Source organism: Mytilus californianus, unplaced genomic scaffold (genome assembly GCF_021869535.1).
Source record: "Mytilus californianus isolate M0D057914Y unplaced genomic scaffold, xbMytCali1.0.p SCAF_45, whole genome shotgun sequence".
NCBI lineage: Eukaryota > Metazoa > Mollusca > Bivalvia > Mytilida > Mytilidae > Mytilus > Mytilus californianus.
The window spans coordinates 325139-348428 of NW_026262696.1; the positions used below are offsets into that span (position 1 = coordinate 325139).

General features: G+C 31.1%; 1 protein-coding gene across 1 annotated transcript; it reads right to left on the reverse strand.

The window, feature by feature from the left end:
• Positions 1-218: 218 nt before the first annotated feature.
• Positions 219-19695, reverse strand: LOC127699958 (deleted in malignant brain tumors 1 protein-like). Its single transcript, XM_052203333.1, has 16 exons — positions 19614-19695; positions 18839-18980; positions 17370-17527; positions 14604-14630; positions 13530-13668; positions 12674-12840; positions 10394-10420; positions 9267-9405; positions 7784-7953; positions 6925-6951; positions 5850-5988; positions 4470-4642; positions 2848-2874; positions 1174-1324; positions 653-825; positions 219-308 (listed from the first exon to the last, which is right to left on the reverse strand). Exons 1-16 carry the CDS (start codon positions 19687-19689, stop codon positions 289-291), a joined length of 1755 nt encoding a protein of 584 aa, XP_052059293.1. The 5' UTR covers positions 19690-19695; the 3' UTR covers positions 219-288.
• Positions 19696-23290: the final 3595 nt, after the last annotated feature.

Here is a 23290-nt window from a genome sequence, read left to right on the forward strand (position 1 = left end):
AGCACTTTTTGATACATGTTCTATCATATCTAATTAATTGTGCACTACTGTTTTCCACCTTAAACTTTTTATATTTTGCTACGAGTTTTATAAATGGTGATTTTTTTCGCGCTACCACTACAAGATACTGTTTCAGTTTTCACTGATCACAAATCACTGTTTTTCTCTGGCTTAACACACAAAATCAAGTGGTGGTCCATTTTTGAAAAGCGTTTACATATTTGTAATATTTTTATTTTCTATATTTGCATGTGTTCAAAATATTACTTTGATGGCATTAATATCACCTCATCCAAATGGATTATCATCTGTAAATAAAAACAGAATACATATAATTCAGTATGCAAGAGCAAACAAAACCATAACGTTGAGATAGTAGATGGACTACACACAATGCATATTATCACTATATAACTTATATCAAGATAACGTGTTTTGCGTAATTAGCAGTACGCGTTGAGTTTTATAATTAACATGTTCAAAGGTGAAAATGTTGATTGAACACTAAATATTTGCTTTTTTACCTCACACACAGTTTATTAAATAAATTGATTTTGAAAATCTAATGGTTTTATGTTTTTGCCTAATTCAAACTATTTTCGTTAACAATATTGAAATGATACAATATTGGTAAAATATTAAATGATATTACCTGGACATGACACACCCACGTCATACTGATGTCCACAGTAGCTATTAGTATTATACCAGCCATTGGATCCACAACTATCGATTTGATCTTCGTGCCCAGCACAGGTCAAACCGCTCAATAATACCGGTCCTGTACCTCGTCCAAAGTAAGCATTTGGAAATACCTGTACCTTCCTTGAAAATACATATTTAGATACTAATGATTGTGTTTGCATTGAGTTTTCGGTGTGACCATTAAACAATTACTAACATGCCCCGTGCATTGATAATGAAGTCTGTTTCTAGTGTTTTCATAATAATAGGGCAGTCATACATATGATACATGAAATAATAAAATATGCATCGATATTTATAATAGAATGAAGATGTGCTCGTTTAGAGACAAACATGGGAAAATAATGTCCCTTGGTGAAAAACATGGGATCCATTAAATACAAAAAAAATGTGTTCATTATGTCTAATATACAGTAACTCACAATTATTACCAGGAAGAGAGAGAGCAGATGATAAAAATAATCTTACCCAGAGGTGGAAAGTCCAGCCATTCTGCATATTACTTTTGCATCATCAATATCAAAACCACTACTATATCCACATATGGTACCCCACTGACCATTTACTTGTAATTCTACACGACCTTCCCATTGTTTAAAACCTCCAACAAGTCTGACCCCTATAACATGAGTTTATTACATAATCATTAACCAGTTCAAATTGTCCTGAACAATCTATAATAAAGTGTTTTTATTTATTTGTAAAATTCAACTTGGGTTTACATAATTTTTTTCACCAATAAATCATGTTTATTCTATTTTGGTAACATATAAATGTAAAACCATTTTATTGGCAGTGCTTTTATAACTATTAGACCATATATTGAAAATAACTGTTTAAATGTATGTAACCGAAGCGCATTTGGTCTGAAAGTACCTTCATCATGCATGCTCTATTTTAAAAGTTAAGTATGTAGGAGACAAGAAACAGTTGAAGAGCTATATGATTTAACAGAATAGCTAAATAAAATCTGTTCCAATATGACCAAACTGAGTAAAAGAATATTTCAAAGGATCATGGACCTGGCAAAGCCTTTTTTTTTTTTTACTTCAGATACATTTCACTCGTTACTTAACTTTCCGCCATTGTGTTATTGTGCTGTGGTCATTTTTTGTATTCTTGTCTTTCTTTTTTACTTATGTGCTTTGCCTATATACCGTTCTGTTTTTCTTTGTTGACATATTTGTTTGTTTTTATATTGATTAAGATTATAACGCAATGTATTCCTATTTTTATACATTGTTATTTGGTATTTCTGTTAATATAATGGAATTTTATACGTCTCCGTCTCTCATACAAATGATAGGTTTAGCTAGCTATAAAACCAGGTTTAATCAACCATTTTCTACGTACGGAAACGCCTTAATCAAGTCAGGAATTTGAAAGTTGATGTACATTTGTTTGATGTGTTTGGACGGACTTTCCGTTTTGAATTTTCCATAGAGTTCGGTATCATCGGTTGTTAATTTCCTTTCTCAGTGAGATGTTTCGGTGAATTTAAGATGAAAGATACTTCTTTAACTAGAACTTCTTATCTTGGTATTGTACCTTGATATTGACACAGATTGGCGGTTTTCAACAAAAATCCATGACAAACGTGATGATTTAAACTTTCATTTTGGCAACTTCCAATATTCCACTATCCACTATTAATCAACTCTCTATTGACATGTTTTCGCGGTCTTACATCTTAAGGTAACAGAACAGTCATCCGGTCTGTAAAATTATTGAATGAATCCTATTGCTTATTGTGACATTTTGAATGTGTGTAGATTCGAATAACCGGTGTTGCTTGCACAGTAAAAGTGTGTACCCAAACCTCACATCTGATTTCGCTCATGTAGATTTTTCCATTTGTTTATATTTTACCATGATTTTTATATTCTGAAGTAATTTATTAGATTTGAACATAGGTAAAATATCGTTGCCTCTAATTCAATTCGTTACATACTAGGTGTCACTCTATTGAAGCGATTCCGTTTCACTGTGTTCACTACACCTCTTTATCTGTATAAACTAGTAAGCCGGTACTCCTTCATACTAGAATGTATTAATTCCTCCAGTGGATTTAACTCATAAATGTATTATTTTTAAACTGATAACTTACATGTCAATCTAACAAAAACAGTAAGATAAGCATACCTTGAACGACATCTGTTCTATTTCCACCTGGAAATATATTCATGCGATGTAATTTACAAACAGAACATACAATGTGAAAATCAGCGTTTTTTTGTTTGTTTGAGTGTCTTGTGTTTCAGATGTATGATATTCTATTTTATAATGCGTTTGTGCTTTGATATGTGTTTGGCATTTTATGACAACTATTTGCAGTCTGCTCTCTCTGTTAGATGCTTGCCTTTTTATAGTTCTGGTATGTTTTCTTCATGTTAACTATAATGTGGATGAATATTCTTGATTCGCCCAAATTTTGATTTATCCCAAAACCTGTACAGATTACAAGAACGCGCAACAAACTTCAATTATACATCAATCCAAGAACACCTTACATATTTTGTATTGATAAAATGGTATATGTCCAATATTTAAAATGTGTTTCTAAAAGGCTTTATTCATAGTAAACTTTTACTTTTATATTACTAACTATCGTAAGTTATCATATATATGAAATTGAAATACAATGATAAATTATATGTCAAGAGGGTTTTCACAGAAATTACTTATATCTAAATTGTATGTAAAAACGTAAACAATAATTAATGAAAATAGAAGCGGTAAAACATTATTGAATAGTTCATGCGTAGCATATATAAATGATAAGATTAAAATCAATGACAAAATCACAAAATTGAAACTCGGTGTGGATTAGCCAATTAATACACATACAGGTATTTTCCTTTAGTCATTGGCTCTTATAGTTTCTCTTATTTTCTAGAATTTTATACTACCACAATCAAAAATATCAAACACCAGGACACACCGATCTTGAACAAAACCATATCCACCATCTTGGATTTAATCGGTTTTAATTAGTATATATGTTATCAAAATAAAGAGATGTGGTATTATTGCCAATAAGACAATGTTCTACCATCACGTTCAAATGCCGAAGATAAAATCAAATATAGGTAACCGAAAATGCGAAAAACCCATAACGTATAGTCAGTTAAAAAAGCCCCGGAATAAAGAATGACAAACGATTCAAACAAGAAAACAAATGTTCTAATTTGTAATAATACAACTTATAAAAGCAACTATTGCTGACACGAACAAACAGCAACCTCTGAATAACAAGGTCATACCTTAGGACAGATACATTCAGTACGTGTCGAGGTTAAAAGTGTTTTCGAACGCTCAACCCTCTCCCTACCTAGGACAGTGGTGTAACAGAACAGCATACGGAAAAAACGGTCGAACTCCGATTCAGATGGCTTAACTCAATAGATCGGTATGAAGCACCAAAAACATGACATTGACATACAATATTAGACACAAATCTCTGATATACGAGTACTCAACGCTAGTTAAATGCCAATTACAATTGATAATCAACTAGCAATAAACGACCAATTCAAATATTCAAAATTTTATCGGTAACATCATAAGTGCTATCGTTGTAAACTTTTGTAAAAATACCATGGAAACGTTCATCCGGTTCAACTTTATGATATATATCAATAAAAGAATACATGGTATGATTGGCAATAAGACAACTATCCACCACAGACAAAGTTCAGTTGATCAAAAACTATGTATTATGTTTTATTGTTCATTAACATAAATGTTCTTAAAATAAAACTTACTTAGACAAACTACTCCTACATCATCACTGTGTTGACACGAACTCGAGATTTTGAATAAGCCACTTGATGCACAACTATCAAGATGTCGTTCATGTCCGCTACACTGTAAACTGTCGAGGTAAATTGGACCAGCTCCTACTCCGAAATGACCTCTTGTAAATGATTGCAAAGCTCTTTGGTTGGGTTTGAAAAGATAACATGTATTGATTTAAATAATAAAAAACCCGGCATTTTCTAAAAAGGGTTAACAAGCAAAGTGGACACGCATAGAAACAAGAATAGTTGACTGATTTGCAAATTGAGGTAGATGGGGTATCCGAATGTATAACGAAAGATTTTTCTAAAACATCTGTAAAAGTCTTCAGGGCCAATGTACTTTTGAATTTCAATATGAATATTGCGGGTCACGGACCTTGATTTTCGTTAAATTTCACTGAAATTAACAAAATCACAGTTATCTTATATGGTTATATAAGGCTACTTTAAATTTTCCTTATTGAAGAAACACAAAACGATAGAATTGGTTAAAATTCAATGAGAGCATTGCTTTCCTTAAATACTTCCAAAATATCAAATACAAATAGGGGTCACGGGCGTTATTTTCTTTTATATCGAGAGAAAAAAACTTATCCTATAAACTTCGATACACTTATTTGCCCTTGATTTTACATGGACTTTTTTTGTCAATTTTAATAACATTTAACGAACTTTGATTTTTTTTTATAGTTTAATCCTTAAATTTAAAGTTTCAGATGTTTCTGTTGCATATTGAATATTAAAAACTAAAAAATGTATTGTTGCAACATGCCCAGAAGGGATGATCAAAAAAGGCACCCGATCTACCAATTGAATCCTAATTTTTTTGGACTGACTGAGTGTAATTCGCATGCTAGAAGATGCATGCATGCATGGCAGGAGATGCTCACCCTGTCGAAACATATCTTTTCTCTACTTTTGGTGTTTGATGCGATTCCCCAAGGTTGTGTTTTACCTTGAATTTTATTTTTTTCAAAGCTTTTATAAGCATAGAAAATCTGGTAACTAGCTAGCGTTGCCTTTATCTGCATGTTATGTTAGTAAATGGTTTTGAACTGACAGGGTGGAACTGAAATATTTCATTGATATCATTGATTTATTTTATTGACTTGGTTTGATATTCATTTTGTTACAAGTTGAATTGTTTGCTTTTATCAAGCTCTTTTTCCGTTTTTTGATTTCGAACCCTTCTGACAGCTGATTAATTCCAGAAATGCAGACAAATTATTGCACATCTGATTAAAACCAGAGCATGTAAGAGTATTAAACATTACCCTTTTTTCTAGCACTTAATACGGATTTCGATGGAATTAAAGACAGAGAAATTGATAATACATGTTGTACCTAGAATATCCTGCCATTCGACAGATAACTTCCGCATCCGGTAAATCAAAGCTGTTGTCACAAATTGTTCCCCATTGTCCATTTATATTTAGCTCTACTCTTCCTTCAAATGGTCCTGCCCCACCTTCTAATCTGATCCCTACAATAAAAGATAGAAACCGCTTTCAATCAGTGTAAGGAGTATTTATGTCTTCATTTGACTTGATATGTGATGTATTTACTTATTATATTTTATACTTCATATTTTTATTCTCATTACTTGCCACATTTAACCTGATTTTGATATCTGATCAGCAATAAGAAAATATGTTAAAGCAGAAAAATTTCTCCAGCTCGTTTTTTTTTAATTCTAAAAATGGCTTTAAGTTACTGATTAAGGTTTTTTAACGATTCTAACTTGATAATTAAAAATTGTCCCATGGGATAATATTTTTGGGTTAAATCATCAGATGATTTATGTCAAAGCAATTTTTGAAAAAAGGCTGTGCGGTCTGTTTGTACATTTACTATGTCATAACTAGTTTTGGTCAATTTCCTTTTAGCATCTTCATCGACAAGTGTATGTGAAAATCAACAAAAGCAACAAAACGTATACAAAGACTCCTTCATATTTTAAATGATGCAAATTGTTTGTTTTGCAATAAGTTTCTGAAAATCCTTCAGGACAATGCCCAATAATTATTTAACTGTGATGTAAGGAACAATGAATATTGAAAACGATATAAAATAGCAGTTCATATGTCAAAACCAATTACAGTATTTGGCTAGTTTGAGTTTGTTGTATTTACCTTAATTCAGAAATGTATGTAAAAAAAGAGAAAAAGAATACGATGATAAAATGTATTACATTCAAGCGGTAACGGCAGAAATATGACTAAAATCTGATATACAAAAAAAGAGGATAAAAGATAACATTGCAACATCTTGATCAAAATTATCCATTTCCAACAAAGAATTCTTACATTCATTTAGAAGATTACATTAAATTGTTTCTGCAAAGCTTAATAACAAATGCTGGAGAGTTGGTATTAACGGGTCCAACCGAGATTATCAATGTCAAGATTTAATAATTTACCTTCAGTTGTGTATTTATTAGCATTTCCTGCAAAAGAAACACAAAAATGTATGTTGACTTACAGAAAACAATGTATTATAGTGAAAAATTCGCTGACATATGATATTGAATACCTATTTCTTTTAAAAATCTTTATATTCTGTGAATGTAAATTTTGTGGTAAGTTTTCTGTTCACAAATTTTTATATTATTCAAAATATGAAGGTTTTTCTCCCAAACTCATTGCTTGTCAAAGGCGTTTTTATCATGTTTTCGCGGTCTTAGATTTTTAGATACCAGAATATTCGACTTATCAGTAATGTCACCGGTTATGATAAGATTTCGTTGTGGGGATTGGCATGACGGCTGATGTTTGCATAACAGTTGAGGAAGACGCTAACCAAACGATGTACCCGTTCTTGGTACTTTGTCAATCTATATGAATTCCTCAGGGTTTGTCTGTTACCTTGAGTTTTTATCTTCTTGGTCGATTTATTTGTTACGCAATTGATTTATGATATGTGAACATCGGTTAAATTCTATTGTCCCAACTAAGTACAATTTTCTGCGGTTTAATGACGTCCAATGCTCTTAAAAGGTGACCTTCTAATTTCAGTGTATTCAAGCGCCATTGATGAATCGTGTGTAAAAGAATCTTACGTCTTGGTTAATACAATATTAGTCGGGTATATGTTATGACTTTGTATGACAAAACTTTACTTGGCATTTCTAGACAGTGCTACAAGGAAATGTATATATTAAACCATTTTAAATCGCAACTTTTACTTTATTTTAAAATTCAAGTAATTTAAAGGTAATACGAAGCTAAAACTTTGAAATAAAGTCATTTCAAATTGCAAATAAGGAATAATAAACATACTTAAACATACGACTCCTGCATCAGTTGAATGTGCACATGTACCAGTTTTGTACCAACCATCGGATCCACAGCTGTCTACAATATTTTCATTTCCACTGCATTGCAAGTTACTAAGAATTACAGATCCATTTCCAGGACCAAAATGGGCACTACTGTATGCTTGTAAAGCTCTGAAAGAAAACTTCACGAAAGTCATATTGAACATATTTGAATGAATGATTGTGTACTTCCAACAGTGCAGAGAAAACTAACTATATTGTCAAAAGATAAACGAAAAGGGGATTTATAATTAAAAAAAAGTTCACACACTGACAACTGTCCTATGCTTCACTTTGAAGACAATGGTTGGTTTAATTTTGTATTTGTGTTCGGTTCTTTAATCATTTATCGGCTGATTCAATAAATTCCTTTAGCGGGCATCTTAACACTTCTGTGCGTTTCACTTATGTAGTATCATTGCAGTTTTCAACACCTGTACTATGAATATTTAAGTACGTTTAATTTTCATTCTACCATAAAGTTTTCATTTTTAGCTGGTAGGGTATTAAAGTTTCTCGGAAAACATTGTTTATACGGATACATTTTCCTTTAATCTGTTGAGCGTACAGTAATGATTTGTAGATATTCGACTAAATTTTCTATTAAGAAGCGAGGGGACCGATATTCATCATTTCCTATGTCCTACACATTTCCAATACATTATTTGAACTTCGGTTGTTAGTTTGATCAGAATATCCGTAGATTTGGCTTTTTAAATCGTCTTTGAGTCAGTTCAATATAGATATCTATGTTAAGCTAAATACTGTTTTAACTCCCTTTTATGTAAATTAAGATCTTTCCGGTCTTTTGTAAGAAAGAGAAGCAGCCTTGATACCCACTGGAAACTTGATATATAAGTTAAGGAGAATCCTCAGAAAAATTTTCCAAAAAATTAATACTTCTTCATTATATGTTAGAATGTTAATATTCCGTAAACAGGTAGTTGGTGAAAGAAGAAGATCAAAACAAATCAGACTGTATAACATGTTTACATAAAGTTTGAGACTAAATTTAAAGAAGCTCTGAATTTCAGTTGTATAAAGATGCTAAAAAAGTTTTGTGGACGGACGAACGGAGATATAAATATTCTAGAGTTTTTTTACGACTTATTCAACAGTAACAAGTATCTATGGACTACATACTAATTACCTTATAACTATTGGACGTATAGTCGAATATATATCTGAACTTAAAGAAATCTTAACTCTAAAGAAAGCTGAACATAGATTAAAGATATTTTTTTTTACAAAATATTAAGTGTTATTTCATTTGAATTATGGAGGGATGGGAGAGTCAAGTTAACTAATATTTGACTGTCTTATCTCATATAGAAAATCATAGTTTGAGTAATGAATATTGATGTCTTTGTATACAATGTAGATGAACAGGAATATGTAAATGAGGTAACTTGATTGAACATATTACCCATAAAGCTTTGTATTACCTTGAATATCCTGCCATACGGCAAATAACTTCTGCATCATTCATATCGAAATAACTTCCACATATGGTTCCCCATTCCCCATTTACATTTATTTGAACTGTTCCTTCATGTGGACCGGTTCCTCCTACAAACTCAACTCCTAACAAAATCCATTATAAGAGAATTGAATTTAAAATTTACATGCGAAATTGATTAATTAGGTAATACAAAAAAATCATAAAGCCATGAAGATGATGTCTCTAAAGGACAAGACACACGCTGCGTTGTAAAATATTTCGTGTTTTACATTGCAATACAAGTTTTCCAAGTTTAACACTAACATAATTGATTCATCATTTGTTTATCGTTTAACGTCTAGTAGGAATTTGTTTTTGTGTAGAGAAATTGAACAATTGTTTTACAAAGAAGGTCGATCGGGAGGAACGGAGATATATTGAACTGCAACTACAATTGAAGTAAGCCCGATATTGGCTGACATTTGAACTTCAACCAGGTCACAACTGGTGGTGTATTCTGAGTATCCGAGGTTATCACCAGCCCAGTGTCCAGCACTTAGTTATTGGTACATGTATAACAATACCAATATTGTGTTATTAAAATTTGCTCTTATAATAAAGAATATATCTCCCTCATGCTACGCTCTGATTACTTTCCCGCACCCCTCAGATAGTTGTTGTAAGCTTAACTCCAACAAAAACAATATTTCGAACAGTACGCAACTGAGCCCTTGTCGTTTATTTAAATTTGACATACTGTATGTCTTATTGGCAATCAGGTCACATCTTCTTAATTTTTGTATATAATAGTATCTACCTTTATTGGACATATACATGATGTTTCTTCAGTGAATAGTTCATAATTGGATGTTTTTTTTTGTATTATTGATTATACCTATTTAAACTTGCAACAATGTTTAATCGTAATACAGCTGCATCTATTTCACACCATTTTCTACACTTTGGAAAAGTACTACATTTATTAACTATGCGTTATTACCAAACATAACAAAATAAAAAAGAATTTGAAAGCCCGGTTACAACAAAATCTTAATAAAGGAACTCCGTAACCTTTAAATAGCATTGTGATCTTAAAATTAAGTGTAAAATAAATAATAACATAAACAGTACCTTGTGATATGGATTTTCTGTCACTGTCTAAAATATATATATATATATTCAATTAAGACTTGTTTATATATATATATATATATTTATATACTAGTCAACAAAAGAAACGATACAAGGCAATGTACTTTCTATATATAATGAAATTGGATACACTGTACTAAGATAAATAATTGCCCAATTGGTCTTATACTTACAGAGTGTTAATTTCTCATCAAAACCATTGATTTAAGGCAAATATGCGAACTTTTTTTTTGCAATTTTTGTTATTTCAAAAATCGTATTTTCAGCAAAAAATTCAAAAATCGATATTAGAACTTAAAAACTTTAAACTTAAACATGGTCTGCTTTAAATTTTGAATGCCTTTGCAGATATTTGAATACTTAATTCTCATCTTTGAAATTCAGTGCAGACTTTTGTCATCATTTTCCGCAAAATAAATTTGACCCCTGTGTGGAAAAAATTAATTTCTTTCTTTACAGTACATTTATATTATTTTGTCAAAACCTATCATCTGATACAAGGATCACCTTGAAATAAGTTTCAGCATAATATAAACACATAAGAAGTCACTGTGTATTTCAAGTAAAATGTTTAAGCAGAACGATTCGTGTATAAGATTTGAATAAACATATAAAATAGTGTAAGGCGTTTGCAAAGTAGAATGTTATTTTTGAGTTCAGAAGTGGATAGTTCCTTAACAGGTGTTATAAAAGAAATAAACATTCACACATACATCATCCTAATCTGAATATTAACTTTTTATACAGTTATATTATTCAAAGAGAATTAATCACTGCAACTACCTTTCTGACTACTAATACTTCTCAGATGAATGTTTACTGTTGACAATTGAGAGTCGAGAGTCTAGAGTTGATACATTGAAATAAGCCTTAGGGACCATCTCAAAAGAACTTCATTATCGATTGACTCGGTACAATAATAGTTGCTACCCCATTTAACGATAATGTTTACAGTTCAGTGAAAACTCTCAAGCTACATGTCATGAAAAAGAACTCTGTAATATATATTTTTTTAATATAGTGACAGATGAAAAAAAAATACATCGGTTTCTATCTTGGTAGATCGCCATCTTCAGAGATTATTGCAGCTGCCACTCTGTCGCAGTGATTACTTATACCTAATAAAGTGATGAGGCGGCGTAAAGCAAACACCAATCAATAAATTGTACAAATGGATATGCAAATACTCAATGAGGAAGTGGATGGGTGATTTTCCTGAGAGGACATATTTCATGAGCTTTATCATCGCGGCTTGTGTTGTAGTTATTTTTATCAGCGACGGGGTCTGTGTGCTTCTCATTTATTTGAGGTTTTCAGTTATGGATTGGCCATCCGTAGTCATCGTTTGTTTTCTTTGTGCTCAGGTTTGTCTTTGATTCCCCTTCTTTTTTTTTTGATGCTTCGATTTTTTTTTACCTATTTCTCTCTATCACCAAAAAAAAAAAGCGAAATATACAAATCTGTTAAATTTCATCAAGATTCTTTGTGACGTTGGTTCCCATCAACTCTACAATTCTGTGAGACTCAAATGAAGATATTTTTTGTTTATATGACTTATAAAGTTTCTGCAGTTATTCATTTAGTATTTTCAGTTAACAGAAAAACAACCATTACCTCTTTTGAGACATCTCCTATGAGCTGTTTATCGTCTGTGAACATTCGACTGTAGTTTGTAAAAAGTAGTAATTTATCTAACACGTCTACTACTACTACTACTACTACTACAGCAACTACTACTACCTTTGTGTAAAGGTTAATAAGGGCATTATAACTCTCAATATAGATAGTACAAAATGTTCTAATTAACTTAAAATCGATCGAGCTAAATCTAGTAAAAAACGAAATCATTTGATTAGGGACTTTCCGTTTTGAATTCTCCTCGGAGTTTAGTACTTTTATGATTTTACTTTTTTGTGCTTTTGTGTTAAATATTTGTTTGTTTTGAGATTTTGACACAGTGATGACTGCTGTACCCATATTGTGACTATTTTACCTTTTATGTCTGTTTTGTTCACGCATCGTTGTAAATATAACGGAATTTGATGCGACTGTCATACAAGTGAGAGGTTTAGTGCTATAAAACCAGGTTCAATTCACCATTTTCTACATTTGAAAATGCTTGTACCAAGTCAGAAATATGACAGTTATTGGCCATTCGTTTGATGTGTTTTATCATTTGATTTTGCCATTTGATTAGGGACTTTCCGTTCTGAATTTTCCTCAGAGTTCAGTATTTTTGTGATTTTACTTTTTACTCACCAAGACAAGCCACACCGGCATCATTGTCATGGCTACACGTACTAGAAAACCATCCATTAGATCCACAACTGTCTAAATGGTCCTCATTGCCACTGCAGTGGACATTGTAGAGTATCGACGAACCATTGCCATGCCCAAAATGTGCATTTGAAAAAGCCTGTATAGCCCTAAATAAGTTACGTGATACACTATTGGACTATCAATATGAAACGTAACTGAATGCTGTATTTTCAGTTTATATCAAATTGTAAGGTATTTACAGTTTTCGTTAACAAACAAATAAGCATAAGAACGTAGACTGAGTAAAGATACAATTGTATCGAGCTTAATAGTTTTGCTTAAATGTTGGTAAATAAAGTTGAAATTCTTAAGATAGATTGTTTCTATCTTTTTGTTTGTGTATTGCCCAGACATATAACAAATTTAGTGTGATTTTCGCTAAGAATCTTAGATTTCTTGATTTAATATTACGTCTTTTCGGAATTATCCAATCTTATTAAAAATGTATTGATATACAAATGTTGAAACAACTATCGTGATTTTTTAAACTAGATTGCAGTCAATAAACCCTTCAACAATTCAGTAGTGCCTCTATATTTCTATTCAGACCTTCTTTGAGCAAATATTTTATAAACAAAGCTATTTCACACGCTTATAATTTAAGCAGAGTGTCTCACTATGAACAATGTGTTTACGTGCATTGCCGTTTACTATAATTATCATGTGTTTGCACACTATATTAGATGAGTGTGCATTTCCGAAACTCTTATAAATATTAAACAATTAAACATTTTTCTTTTCATATTTTTTATGTGATCTTCTGAAAACATTTCATTGAATTCAGGTAATCTATTACCTGGTATAACCAGCCATACAACAGACAACATCAGCGTCATGCTTGTCAAAATTTGTATCACATATGGTGCCCCATTGTCCATTAACATTTAATTCCACCGTTCCCTCATATGGCCCAGTCCCTCCTATAAGTCTGATCCCTAAATAATATAAAATAATAATGTAAAATTGTCTATTTTTCTTGATTCAAATTTGTATTCGAAATAACAAGTTTCAAATGAAGAAGGAAATGTTGAGTACTAAACAGGTTTAATCATGACACATTTAATATGGCATGCTGAAACTGAGAACGAAGTTATTTTTTCGTATCCTATATATTTGTGTCTATTGAAAAATATGGATTTTGTGGTAGATCTTTGATAGTGAAGGTTACACTTATTGACACCTTGTTAGACCAGGGAAGATTGACATATTGTCAAGACACATTCATAGTTTGAGATGGTGTGTGGATTGTTTGAAGTTCCTCTATGTGGATATCTTTCAGCTGATTTTGAGTGTGCAACATTAGTATTTATTAATTATGAATTATTTGAGTATATTTCATTATTACATTGGTTGCAAGGAATAACCGTGATTCAACAGAAAATAAAAACCCATAGTTTCACTCCTCTGACGTCATACAACAATAGGTGTTATCAAGACTTTGTCGATGATGTCGCATCAAAGTAAATTGTGAATGCGTAGAAAAAGATATAGTTCCTTACATTTCCTACTTTAATTCCATTAAAAAGCCCATTGTCAATATAATCAAAGAATAATTATTCAAATAATTCAAATATCTAAAAATATTCAATTAGTGACCGAACAACACTGATATTTAACACATGCGCTACGCGCATTCGTGAATTAATGTGTTGTTTGGTCATTCGTTGAATATTTTTCGATATTTCAATTCTTCGATTTGCTATTTTATAATTCATTGTCATAACCTGAAAGCCTGCTATTGATATAACAAAAATATTAATCATACGTTAAAACCATGATCGTTTTATATGAATACTACCTAATGAAATGCTATTAAATCAAATTCGACCCTCTTAACTTTTATCAAATTATTGATATATGTGGAAATTACCTTCTGTTGTTTCTAATCTGTGTGTTCCTAAAAGAAATACAAAACAGAGTAGTGTGCTATGATGTTATAAGAACATACTTATTACTATACTCACTAAGATTAATTTATCAGGTGATGTTAGGAATAACAGTGTATGACTTCTTCAAAATAACGTAAGACAAACATTTTATTGCAACACCAAAATGAGTTTCAATACCAAACATTACCAATCTACATTATATATTAAATTAAAGAAATAGGAAAAAAGAGGCGAAAGACACCAAAGGGACATTCAAATTCATAAGTCAAAGATGACCGACAACGCCAAGACCAAACAAAGGCAAATAAACAGTATACAAAACACAACATAGAAAAATAAAGACTGAACACCACAAAAATCGGGTGTGATCTCAGGTGCACATAAAACAGATCCTGTCCCGCATGTGGCACCCATCGTGTTGCTCATGTAAGTACAAACCCGGTTATAAGTCTAACTTGGACACGGAAGATAACAAGCGGACATTCTGAACTCAGTACAATTCACAAACCACTACATTAAAAAATTACACACAGATATATATATATATATATATATATGTTACAGTGAATATGTATAATCAGGGATTCTACATAATCCCTGAAATTTTCAGGGATTATGTAAAGTAACTGGTTAGTTTAGGGATTATATAATCACTGAAATTTTCAGGGATTATGTATAATCACTAGAAAAGACGTCAGGGATTATGCATAATAACTGAAATGAAGAAACAGTTTTGTGTATGAAGAAAATGAATGTAAGTTAAACTAAATAATTTATAATATCAAATCATTATAAAACTTCATTATAAACATCCTTAAATATTTCCATACACCAAATTTGTAGATTATTGCATACAGTATAAGAAAAACAGATCATAACAAAAAAACTGAACTATAACCACTGAACCATGAAAATGAGGTCAAGGTCAGATGACACCTGCCAGTTGCAAATGTACACCTTACAATCCTTCCATACACCAAATATACTAGTCCTATTGCTTATAGTAACTAAGGTATGGACTTGACCACCAAAACTTAACCTTGTTCACTGATCCATGAAATGAGGCCGAGGTCAGGTGAAAACTGTCTGACGGGCGTGAAGACCCTGCAAGGTACAATGTACGCACATACGAAATATAGTTATCCTATTACTCATAATAAGAGAGAAATTAACATAACAAAAATTATTTAACTTTTTTTCAAGTACTCACTGAACCATGAAAATGAGTTCAAGGACAATGGACATGTGACAGACAGAAACTTCGTAACATAAGGCATCTATATACAAAGTATGAAGCATCCAGGTTTTCTACCTTCTAAAATATAAAGCTTTTAAGAAGTAAGCTAACGCCGCCGCATCACTATCCCTATGTCGAGCTTTCTGCGACAAAAGTCGCAGGCTCGACAAAAATGATAACCTTAAAGTATAATAAAAATGTTAGGCATAATATTTTAAAATGTCACACAAAATTAAAATATTAAGCACTATATATTAAAATGATAACCTCAATATATTTTACACAAAATACAAAAATGTTAAGCACAATATATTAAAACATTCATTAAATAAATTTGGATGGCAGAAACTTTTGCACATTTGCCCTGTTTTTCTACTGGCACATCTACCTGATTCGCATCTGTTTTACTACACTATCCACATTAAAAAAACCTTGTCTTTCTCATATCGAATCAGATTTTACGGCATGTCTAAGAGAAATATAGTTTGTAATACAATCATCTGAAGGTACCCAAAAAAAGGGAATCATGCAGCAGCCGTGAACTGATTGCTGATGCTAGCAGAACTCTGTTGCGTTATTTCTCTCAGAATTGAATTTCATGTTATTTATCCCCTCTATGGACAACGCCATCAATTCAACTCGAATCAACCACTGATTTGTTATAAAAACTAGTATACTTATGAGAGGCAAATCATATAAATGGTACTTCTGTTTTTGTATATCTAGTTTTGACAACTTTTGCTTTTCACAAAATATATATTTGTTTCGTCAAACATTGAAGACTATCTATTTTTAGATCCATGCCCACCAACCCCGTCCCCTCCTATAGTACTGCATAATGCTGTAAAGAGTGTAATATGTATGAAATATATAGGATAATAGCAGTCTTTAAACAATTTAAATATATACTTTGTTAGCAGATAGAATTAAGCAGGATTTTTTTTACTTGGTTCTTTTGTCATCAAAGTAAAAATACCATTTTTTGTTCCTTGTCCATAGCTTGCATTTTGTATTTTCCTCTGCCATACTTATTTGTTTGTGAAATTTGTGGTTCAACATACAGTTAAATAAAATATCACTGGTAAAACCTTTCCCTTTTTTTTTTTTCATTATTGATAATCCCTGAAATCATATTAGGGAATTTGTAAAATAATTAGTAAAATGTTCAGTGATTATGTAAAATCACTGGTCATTTTCAGGGATTATATATAATCACTAATGAGTTTAGTGATTCTACATAATCCCTGAAAAACCAGGGATTCTACATAATCCCTGATTATACAAATGCACTGTAACATATATATGGCGTTTTGCATTTGAAGTTATTGAAAACCTTTTCTATAATTAAATAAATTGAATAAAATACAAATCATGTGTCCAATCTTCGCTTATAAGGACCTTACGACGCTGGGTTCTACTTTTTGTTTAAGAAGTATTCCATGCTCATCAGGAGTTTTCGTAATGAGATACACCTTCAATCATATGTAAGCAAAAATTAAATTAGACTTACTGACACAAGAAATCCCGACATCTTGACTATGACTACAACTTGAAGTCCGGTATCCACAACTTCCAATGTTATGTTCATTGCCAGAGCAAGAAAGGTAACTAAACAGACTTTTACCGATACCTTGTCCAAATTTTGCCCGTGGAAAAAATTGAATTTCTCTGAAACAAGTTAATAAGAAAAGTTAGATGTATTTCTATTTGTATTCATCTGATGAGTTAAGCCTTTTTCAACTGATTTTTATAGTTTGTTCTTATGTTGTACTGTTACACCAATGTCCCAGGTTAGGGGTTGTCGCCTTCAAACGAGTTTAACCCCGCCACATTCTGTATGTGCCTGTCCTAAGTCAGGAGTCTGTAATTCAGTAATTTTTGTGTGTTGCTGTGTAACATATTTGTTTTTCGTTTATTTTTTTGTATATAAATTAGACCGTTAGTTTTTTCTCGTTTGAATTGTTTTACATTTGTCATTTCGGGGGCTTTTATAGCTGACTATGCGGTATGGGCTTTGCTAATTGTTGAAGGCCGTACGGAGACCATTAATTGTTAATGTCTGTGTTGTTTGGTCTCTTGTGGATAGTTTTCTTTTTTGCAATCATACCACATCTTTTTATTTTTTTATAGTGAAGGTAGCGTTAAAGTCAATATTTTTTGTCGATAAATAATATTTAGATTTGTTTGATTTTTGAATGATTAATTTCCACAAGTTCCTAAGAATATTCGAAAATTGTCTACACTTATTTTTTCTTGTTGGGTTTCTCATTGCGCAATTTGTAGCTTTTGTGTAATTTTTTGTTATTATTGTTTATCATTTCATCGTCTTAGCTACGGTGTTTTCTGTTTTTAAAGGACTACTGATTTCTGATTGATCCCTGTGCATCTACTCTCTCTTTGTAAACAAAAAATGAATGTTTGGTTTTACTTCCCGTAGAATGTGATTTTTTCGTAAATTTTTTTTAATTAAATGCAGATATAAATGCATGCGTAATCACTTTTTGGTACTGCACCGTTATTCATTTATTTCAAATATTTCAAAATTGCTCTGTCTAACATACATCTAACCATTATGGCGAAAAGGTGTCAATACATTTAAAGATACTTTCAAAAAGACATCATCACAAACAATCGATACACGTATCGATAATTCGCTAGCTACAGTTAAAACTTATAGTTTATAGATTGAAATTCTGTGTGTTTGTTATGGTATTAGTTGCATTCTCTTAGTTTTTGAAATGGGATTCAATTTTGTGAATTTTATATAGATTTATATCTTTAATCTGAATATTTTTTCTCCATCAAAGAAAACAAACTTGCAGCTCCCTTATTTAAGAGAGAGAAGACATAATTAAGGAACTTATATCTAGATTGATATCAAATTTTACAATTTCCTTTTATAATAATGATGAGTAGACAATTAAATGCTTTAACTGAGATTAATTTCATCAGCTGTTTAACTTAACAACAGGTACACACCTTCCAAATCCTAACATACGACATATAACCCTTGCATCGTTTAAATCAAAATCGTAGTCACAAAGCGTTCCCCAACTACCGTCGGTATAAACCTCTACTGTTCCCTCCCAAGGCCCTGCTCCTCCAGTGAGACGTACCTCAGCTATGTAAAAGAGCATATCATTTATAATACATATTTTCGTATCAAAATGTAGAAAATAAAGTTCCTCCACACATTTAAAAGCGGTGAGTAATATACATGTATATCGATATATGCGTAGGAGACATAGGGTAGACAGTGATGAATGGTGATAATTAACTTTCAATAAATTATACTTCTTACCAGCAATCTTCATCTAAGATGTCTATATGTGTAGAAAAAAAATATATAGTTAGTGTTTTCCACTAAATTTTGATGCAATGCATTTTTCTCAAACATATTTTGCACATCGAACATGTTGTTGACATACAGGACTTACATATTTTTAAATGCTTGCCATTATTCAAACCAGGAACGTCTGTGTCATTTCTGACTTTTATTATTGTGATGATATAAAGATGTTCTTATGAACAATATTCTCAGTCAGTTACTTCCATGATGTAGAATGAGCCTATTCCAATTTATTATTTCATGTTTGGCAATCTTGTGTTTCTTATTATTGTTTTTGTAAAGTATTGTTTTTGGTTTTCAAGCCTGGTATTGTCGGTCTTTTGAAAAATAATTTCTGATTGTTAATACTATACAATCCCCCTTGAATCTAATCAAAAATACAAGAAAGAAATTTAATGCACTTACATATTGTTGCGCTTTGAACAAGCAACATGTTGAACATGGAAACAAAGGTACATTTCAGTAGCATCCTTAAAAACATAAATTATAACTAAGAAATTTTGTCAAGGGGCGTGTCAAATTTATTTTTGAATGAAATCTCAATGTAACATTATTTTTTAAAATTGCCATATTCATAGTCATTGGGACAAATATCAGATTTCCAAAGTAATAACAATAATCAATATACTTTTAAAACAGTACTTCATGATAAAAAATAATGGAAAAGCAACAGTTTAAAAAAAAAAAAAAAACAAAAACCAAAAAAAAAAAACGTGTTTCTCTTTTTCACCTGTTCCACCCAAAAAGAACAATTAACTAGTTAAAAAAAGTTCTTTAGCATCTTAGCTTTGCATGAAAATTATGCTACACATTTTATGAAAACTAATGTATAGGAATAGGAAAAGCTGTTGTTTTAGTGTTTTGTTTATGTGATTTGTTTTGTTTGTTTTGAAGACGATAATCCTGTCCACACACCTGGTCTTGCTCGCTTTGGAATTCCTCTGATAACTTCAGACGTTTTTTTTGATTTGGTGACTGCAATTCAGAAATGTTTAGGATGAATATTTTGTTCGATATATTACCAATGCGATATTTTGTATAACGAGTACAGGAAATGCTGTATACAAATGACTGCAAAATTAAAATTTTGTATTTGTGCAAAAACTTTCCAATCGAAAAGTTACCAATAATAAAACACAAAAGAACAATTTCTGAAGTAACAGTATTCAAAATAGATTTTTCAAATTTTGAATTTCGGTCAGCAACGTTTTTTTTTATCGATATATAGTTGTATCAAGTGTTTAGAAAAAGCCGTTACAAAGTGACAATGAACCGCTTAATCAGACAGTTTGATTTAACTCCTGATGATTGTTCTTATATGATGCACAATTGTTATAAAACATTTTAATTTTACATTAACGTTAATTAAAATAATTTAACCTTTTCAACTTTTTGACATTTATTCTATATAAATTTTGCAAACATTCCGCAAATCAGTTCATCTCAAGTTTAAAGCTGTATCTGGTGAAATATTCGACAGTCAAAAAGCTTAGACAGTTGTTGCGGATGATGCATGTATTGCAGAGGCCATTAATCCTGTCCAAACAAAACGATGTCGTTCCTTTTGATTTCATGTAATGCGATTTCTTTTTTCCCCTTGATTGGTAACTTATTCAAGCAATATTTTATGGGGGATTTATAAGGGTTGGCCCTTAATGCTAGATATTTTACCACGAGCGATAGAGTGACTCATTCTGAAGAACCTTACGACGTGGGAGTATGATTCGAACAGCTAAAAGAAATCATGACTTTACAGATCAGATGACATCAAATGTATACGTATATAACGAATGTATAACTAAGCGTACACAGAGAATCATATTAGAATACTGAATTATTCAGACTTGAACGTTGATTATGTACTGTATTTTCTTGTTTTCGTCATTCTATACTTTTGTATGATATACAATAAGGTTGTTCATATTTGGTCAAATATTCTTTGCGTACACGTTCTCCTATCATGAAGATAGTTATTAAAACACATATTTCGACACGCCAATTAGTTTAAAACGTTTTCATTAATTTTAAACAATTAATTGAAGAAAGAGGCAAACTGCTGATGATTTTACTGTAGTAAGAAAAATACCGTCCGTGTTAATTAAGGTATAACAAAAATCGGAAGTTTACATGCAATTTTTTGAATGTTTTTATTTTAATTTTAGTGCATCTATTTATCCTTTACGTTTGAATACGCCGTCATGAAATACTAAAATAAATGCATTTAGATAAAAAGATCAAAATATCAAACGATAGTCGAGTTTGTGATGAAAATCCACAAGTATGCTAGAAATGAATAGAAAAAAATCAGGATGCATTAGATGTTCAGTACTACAAATAATTCGGATGTTTAAAAAGAGTTGTCATTTTGTAAAATATAATTTTTACAAAACAAAAAAAAAATTGTTGGGACATTTCCCAAAAGATTGCATATCATAATACAATGATGTAAATTCAGCACATCCTTTGTCATGTTTATCTTAAAAAAGAAAAATAGAAAAAAAAGGATGAAATTCGACAAAATTATCAGTATTTATGTAGACATGCATTGTTGAGAGTTGTCTGATTGGCATTCACACCACATCTTCTTATTCTTATATTGTATCAGAATGTTGACAAATGATATTAAAATGGTCACTGTGTACAATGAAAAATCACATTTAATGTGAACTACTTTGTCTGTAGTTGCTTACAGTATGAAGCAGACTTGAAAGTCGTACTCAATTAATGGAATGTGCCTTAATTGTTTGAAATTTACAATGATATAAAAAGAAAAAAAGAAAATCGATCATTTAAGTGAACAAATGAATAAACTATCAAAACAAACAAATGATTTGGAGAAGTGTCTTTACTTACTTGACTTGTAATCTGTCGTGAACTAATTGATTATAATACAGTTTAAGCATTGATATTACATGTTTGTTCGTGTACTATCTCGTTTTTGCCATTAAATTCTTATCAGAACGCCTACCACTAATAAGGTTGGTAAAATTCATAACGAGAATTGTTTCTTTCAGAAAATTTACCCCTTTATGATTTGAAAACCGAATGAAATAAATGAACTAATACTTTGTAATGAATAATGCTTTGCGATATGTATGAGAGGGGCTTGTCTAAAATGCTCATTGAAAAAACCATTAAAAGAACAAATATAATATGAGTGTTACGACCCAAATATAAAATTAATATAACATTGAATTATTAATATATGTTAAATAATTGTCAGTTAACATACAAACAGATGTGTTGTCATTAAAATCATTCAACATTGTTAAAGAGTATATTTTTGGGAAACGAACATTTCAACAGTTAAGAGTAGAAAATGCCACTCAAGACATTAAAAATCATTCAAATCCAAAGGTCCTAGAAATAAAAGGCACATTTACCTTAATTAAAAAGTCAGTGTTATCATAAGATTTTGTTACTTTAGGTGTAATACCACCAAATCATAGTACGTCACATCCGGTTGCATACGAAAATAGGTCGAAAAAAAATATTCCCTTGAATTTGACAGTTGTAGGTAATTGATCCTACATTTCATTGCAGTAAAACATTTCTGGGTCATAAACATATATCTTGGGTATTTCAAAGCACCAATATTTTTTTTATTTGGGGTTTCTATAGAATATTTTGGAAACTTGAGGTTACATGGTTACTAAAGCTTGTATACAGGTTAAGAAAGGGGGAAAATTTGATTGGTTAACTTCCAGTGATGGTTATTTTCTTATATGCAATGAAATGTTATGTGAATTTTTTTCTATAGTACTGGACAGGATAAAACTTTACTCATGCCAAGTATTTCTTTATTTGAAACAAAGATAAATTCTGCACAATTTTTTGAAAAGTGCAAATTTAACAAAGACTAATAGGGGAAAATCAATGGTGGTATTACACCTAATATGGGAAGCTGTACATGCACCTTTGACCTTGTGAGTACTCTCACGTGTTAAAATCTTTTGGCTATTTAAGTGAAATATTACAAATAATGAAATATCCTGAGTGGATTGAGTCTCCAAAACACATTTTATGAGAAAATTTCCTTGAAATAGGACTTTACCATGAATATTAGTTTACAGAACAAGCCA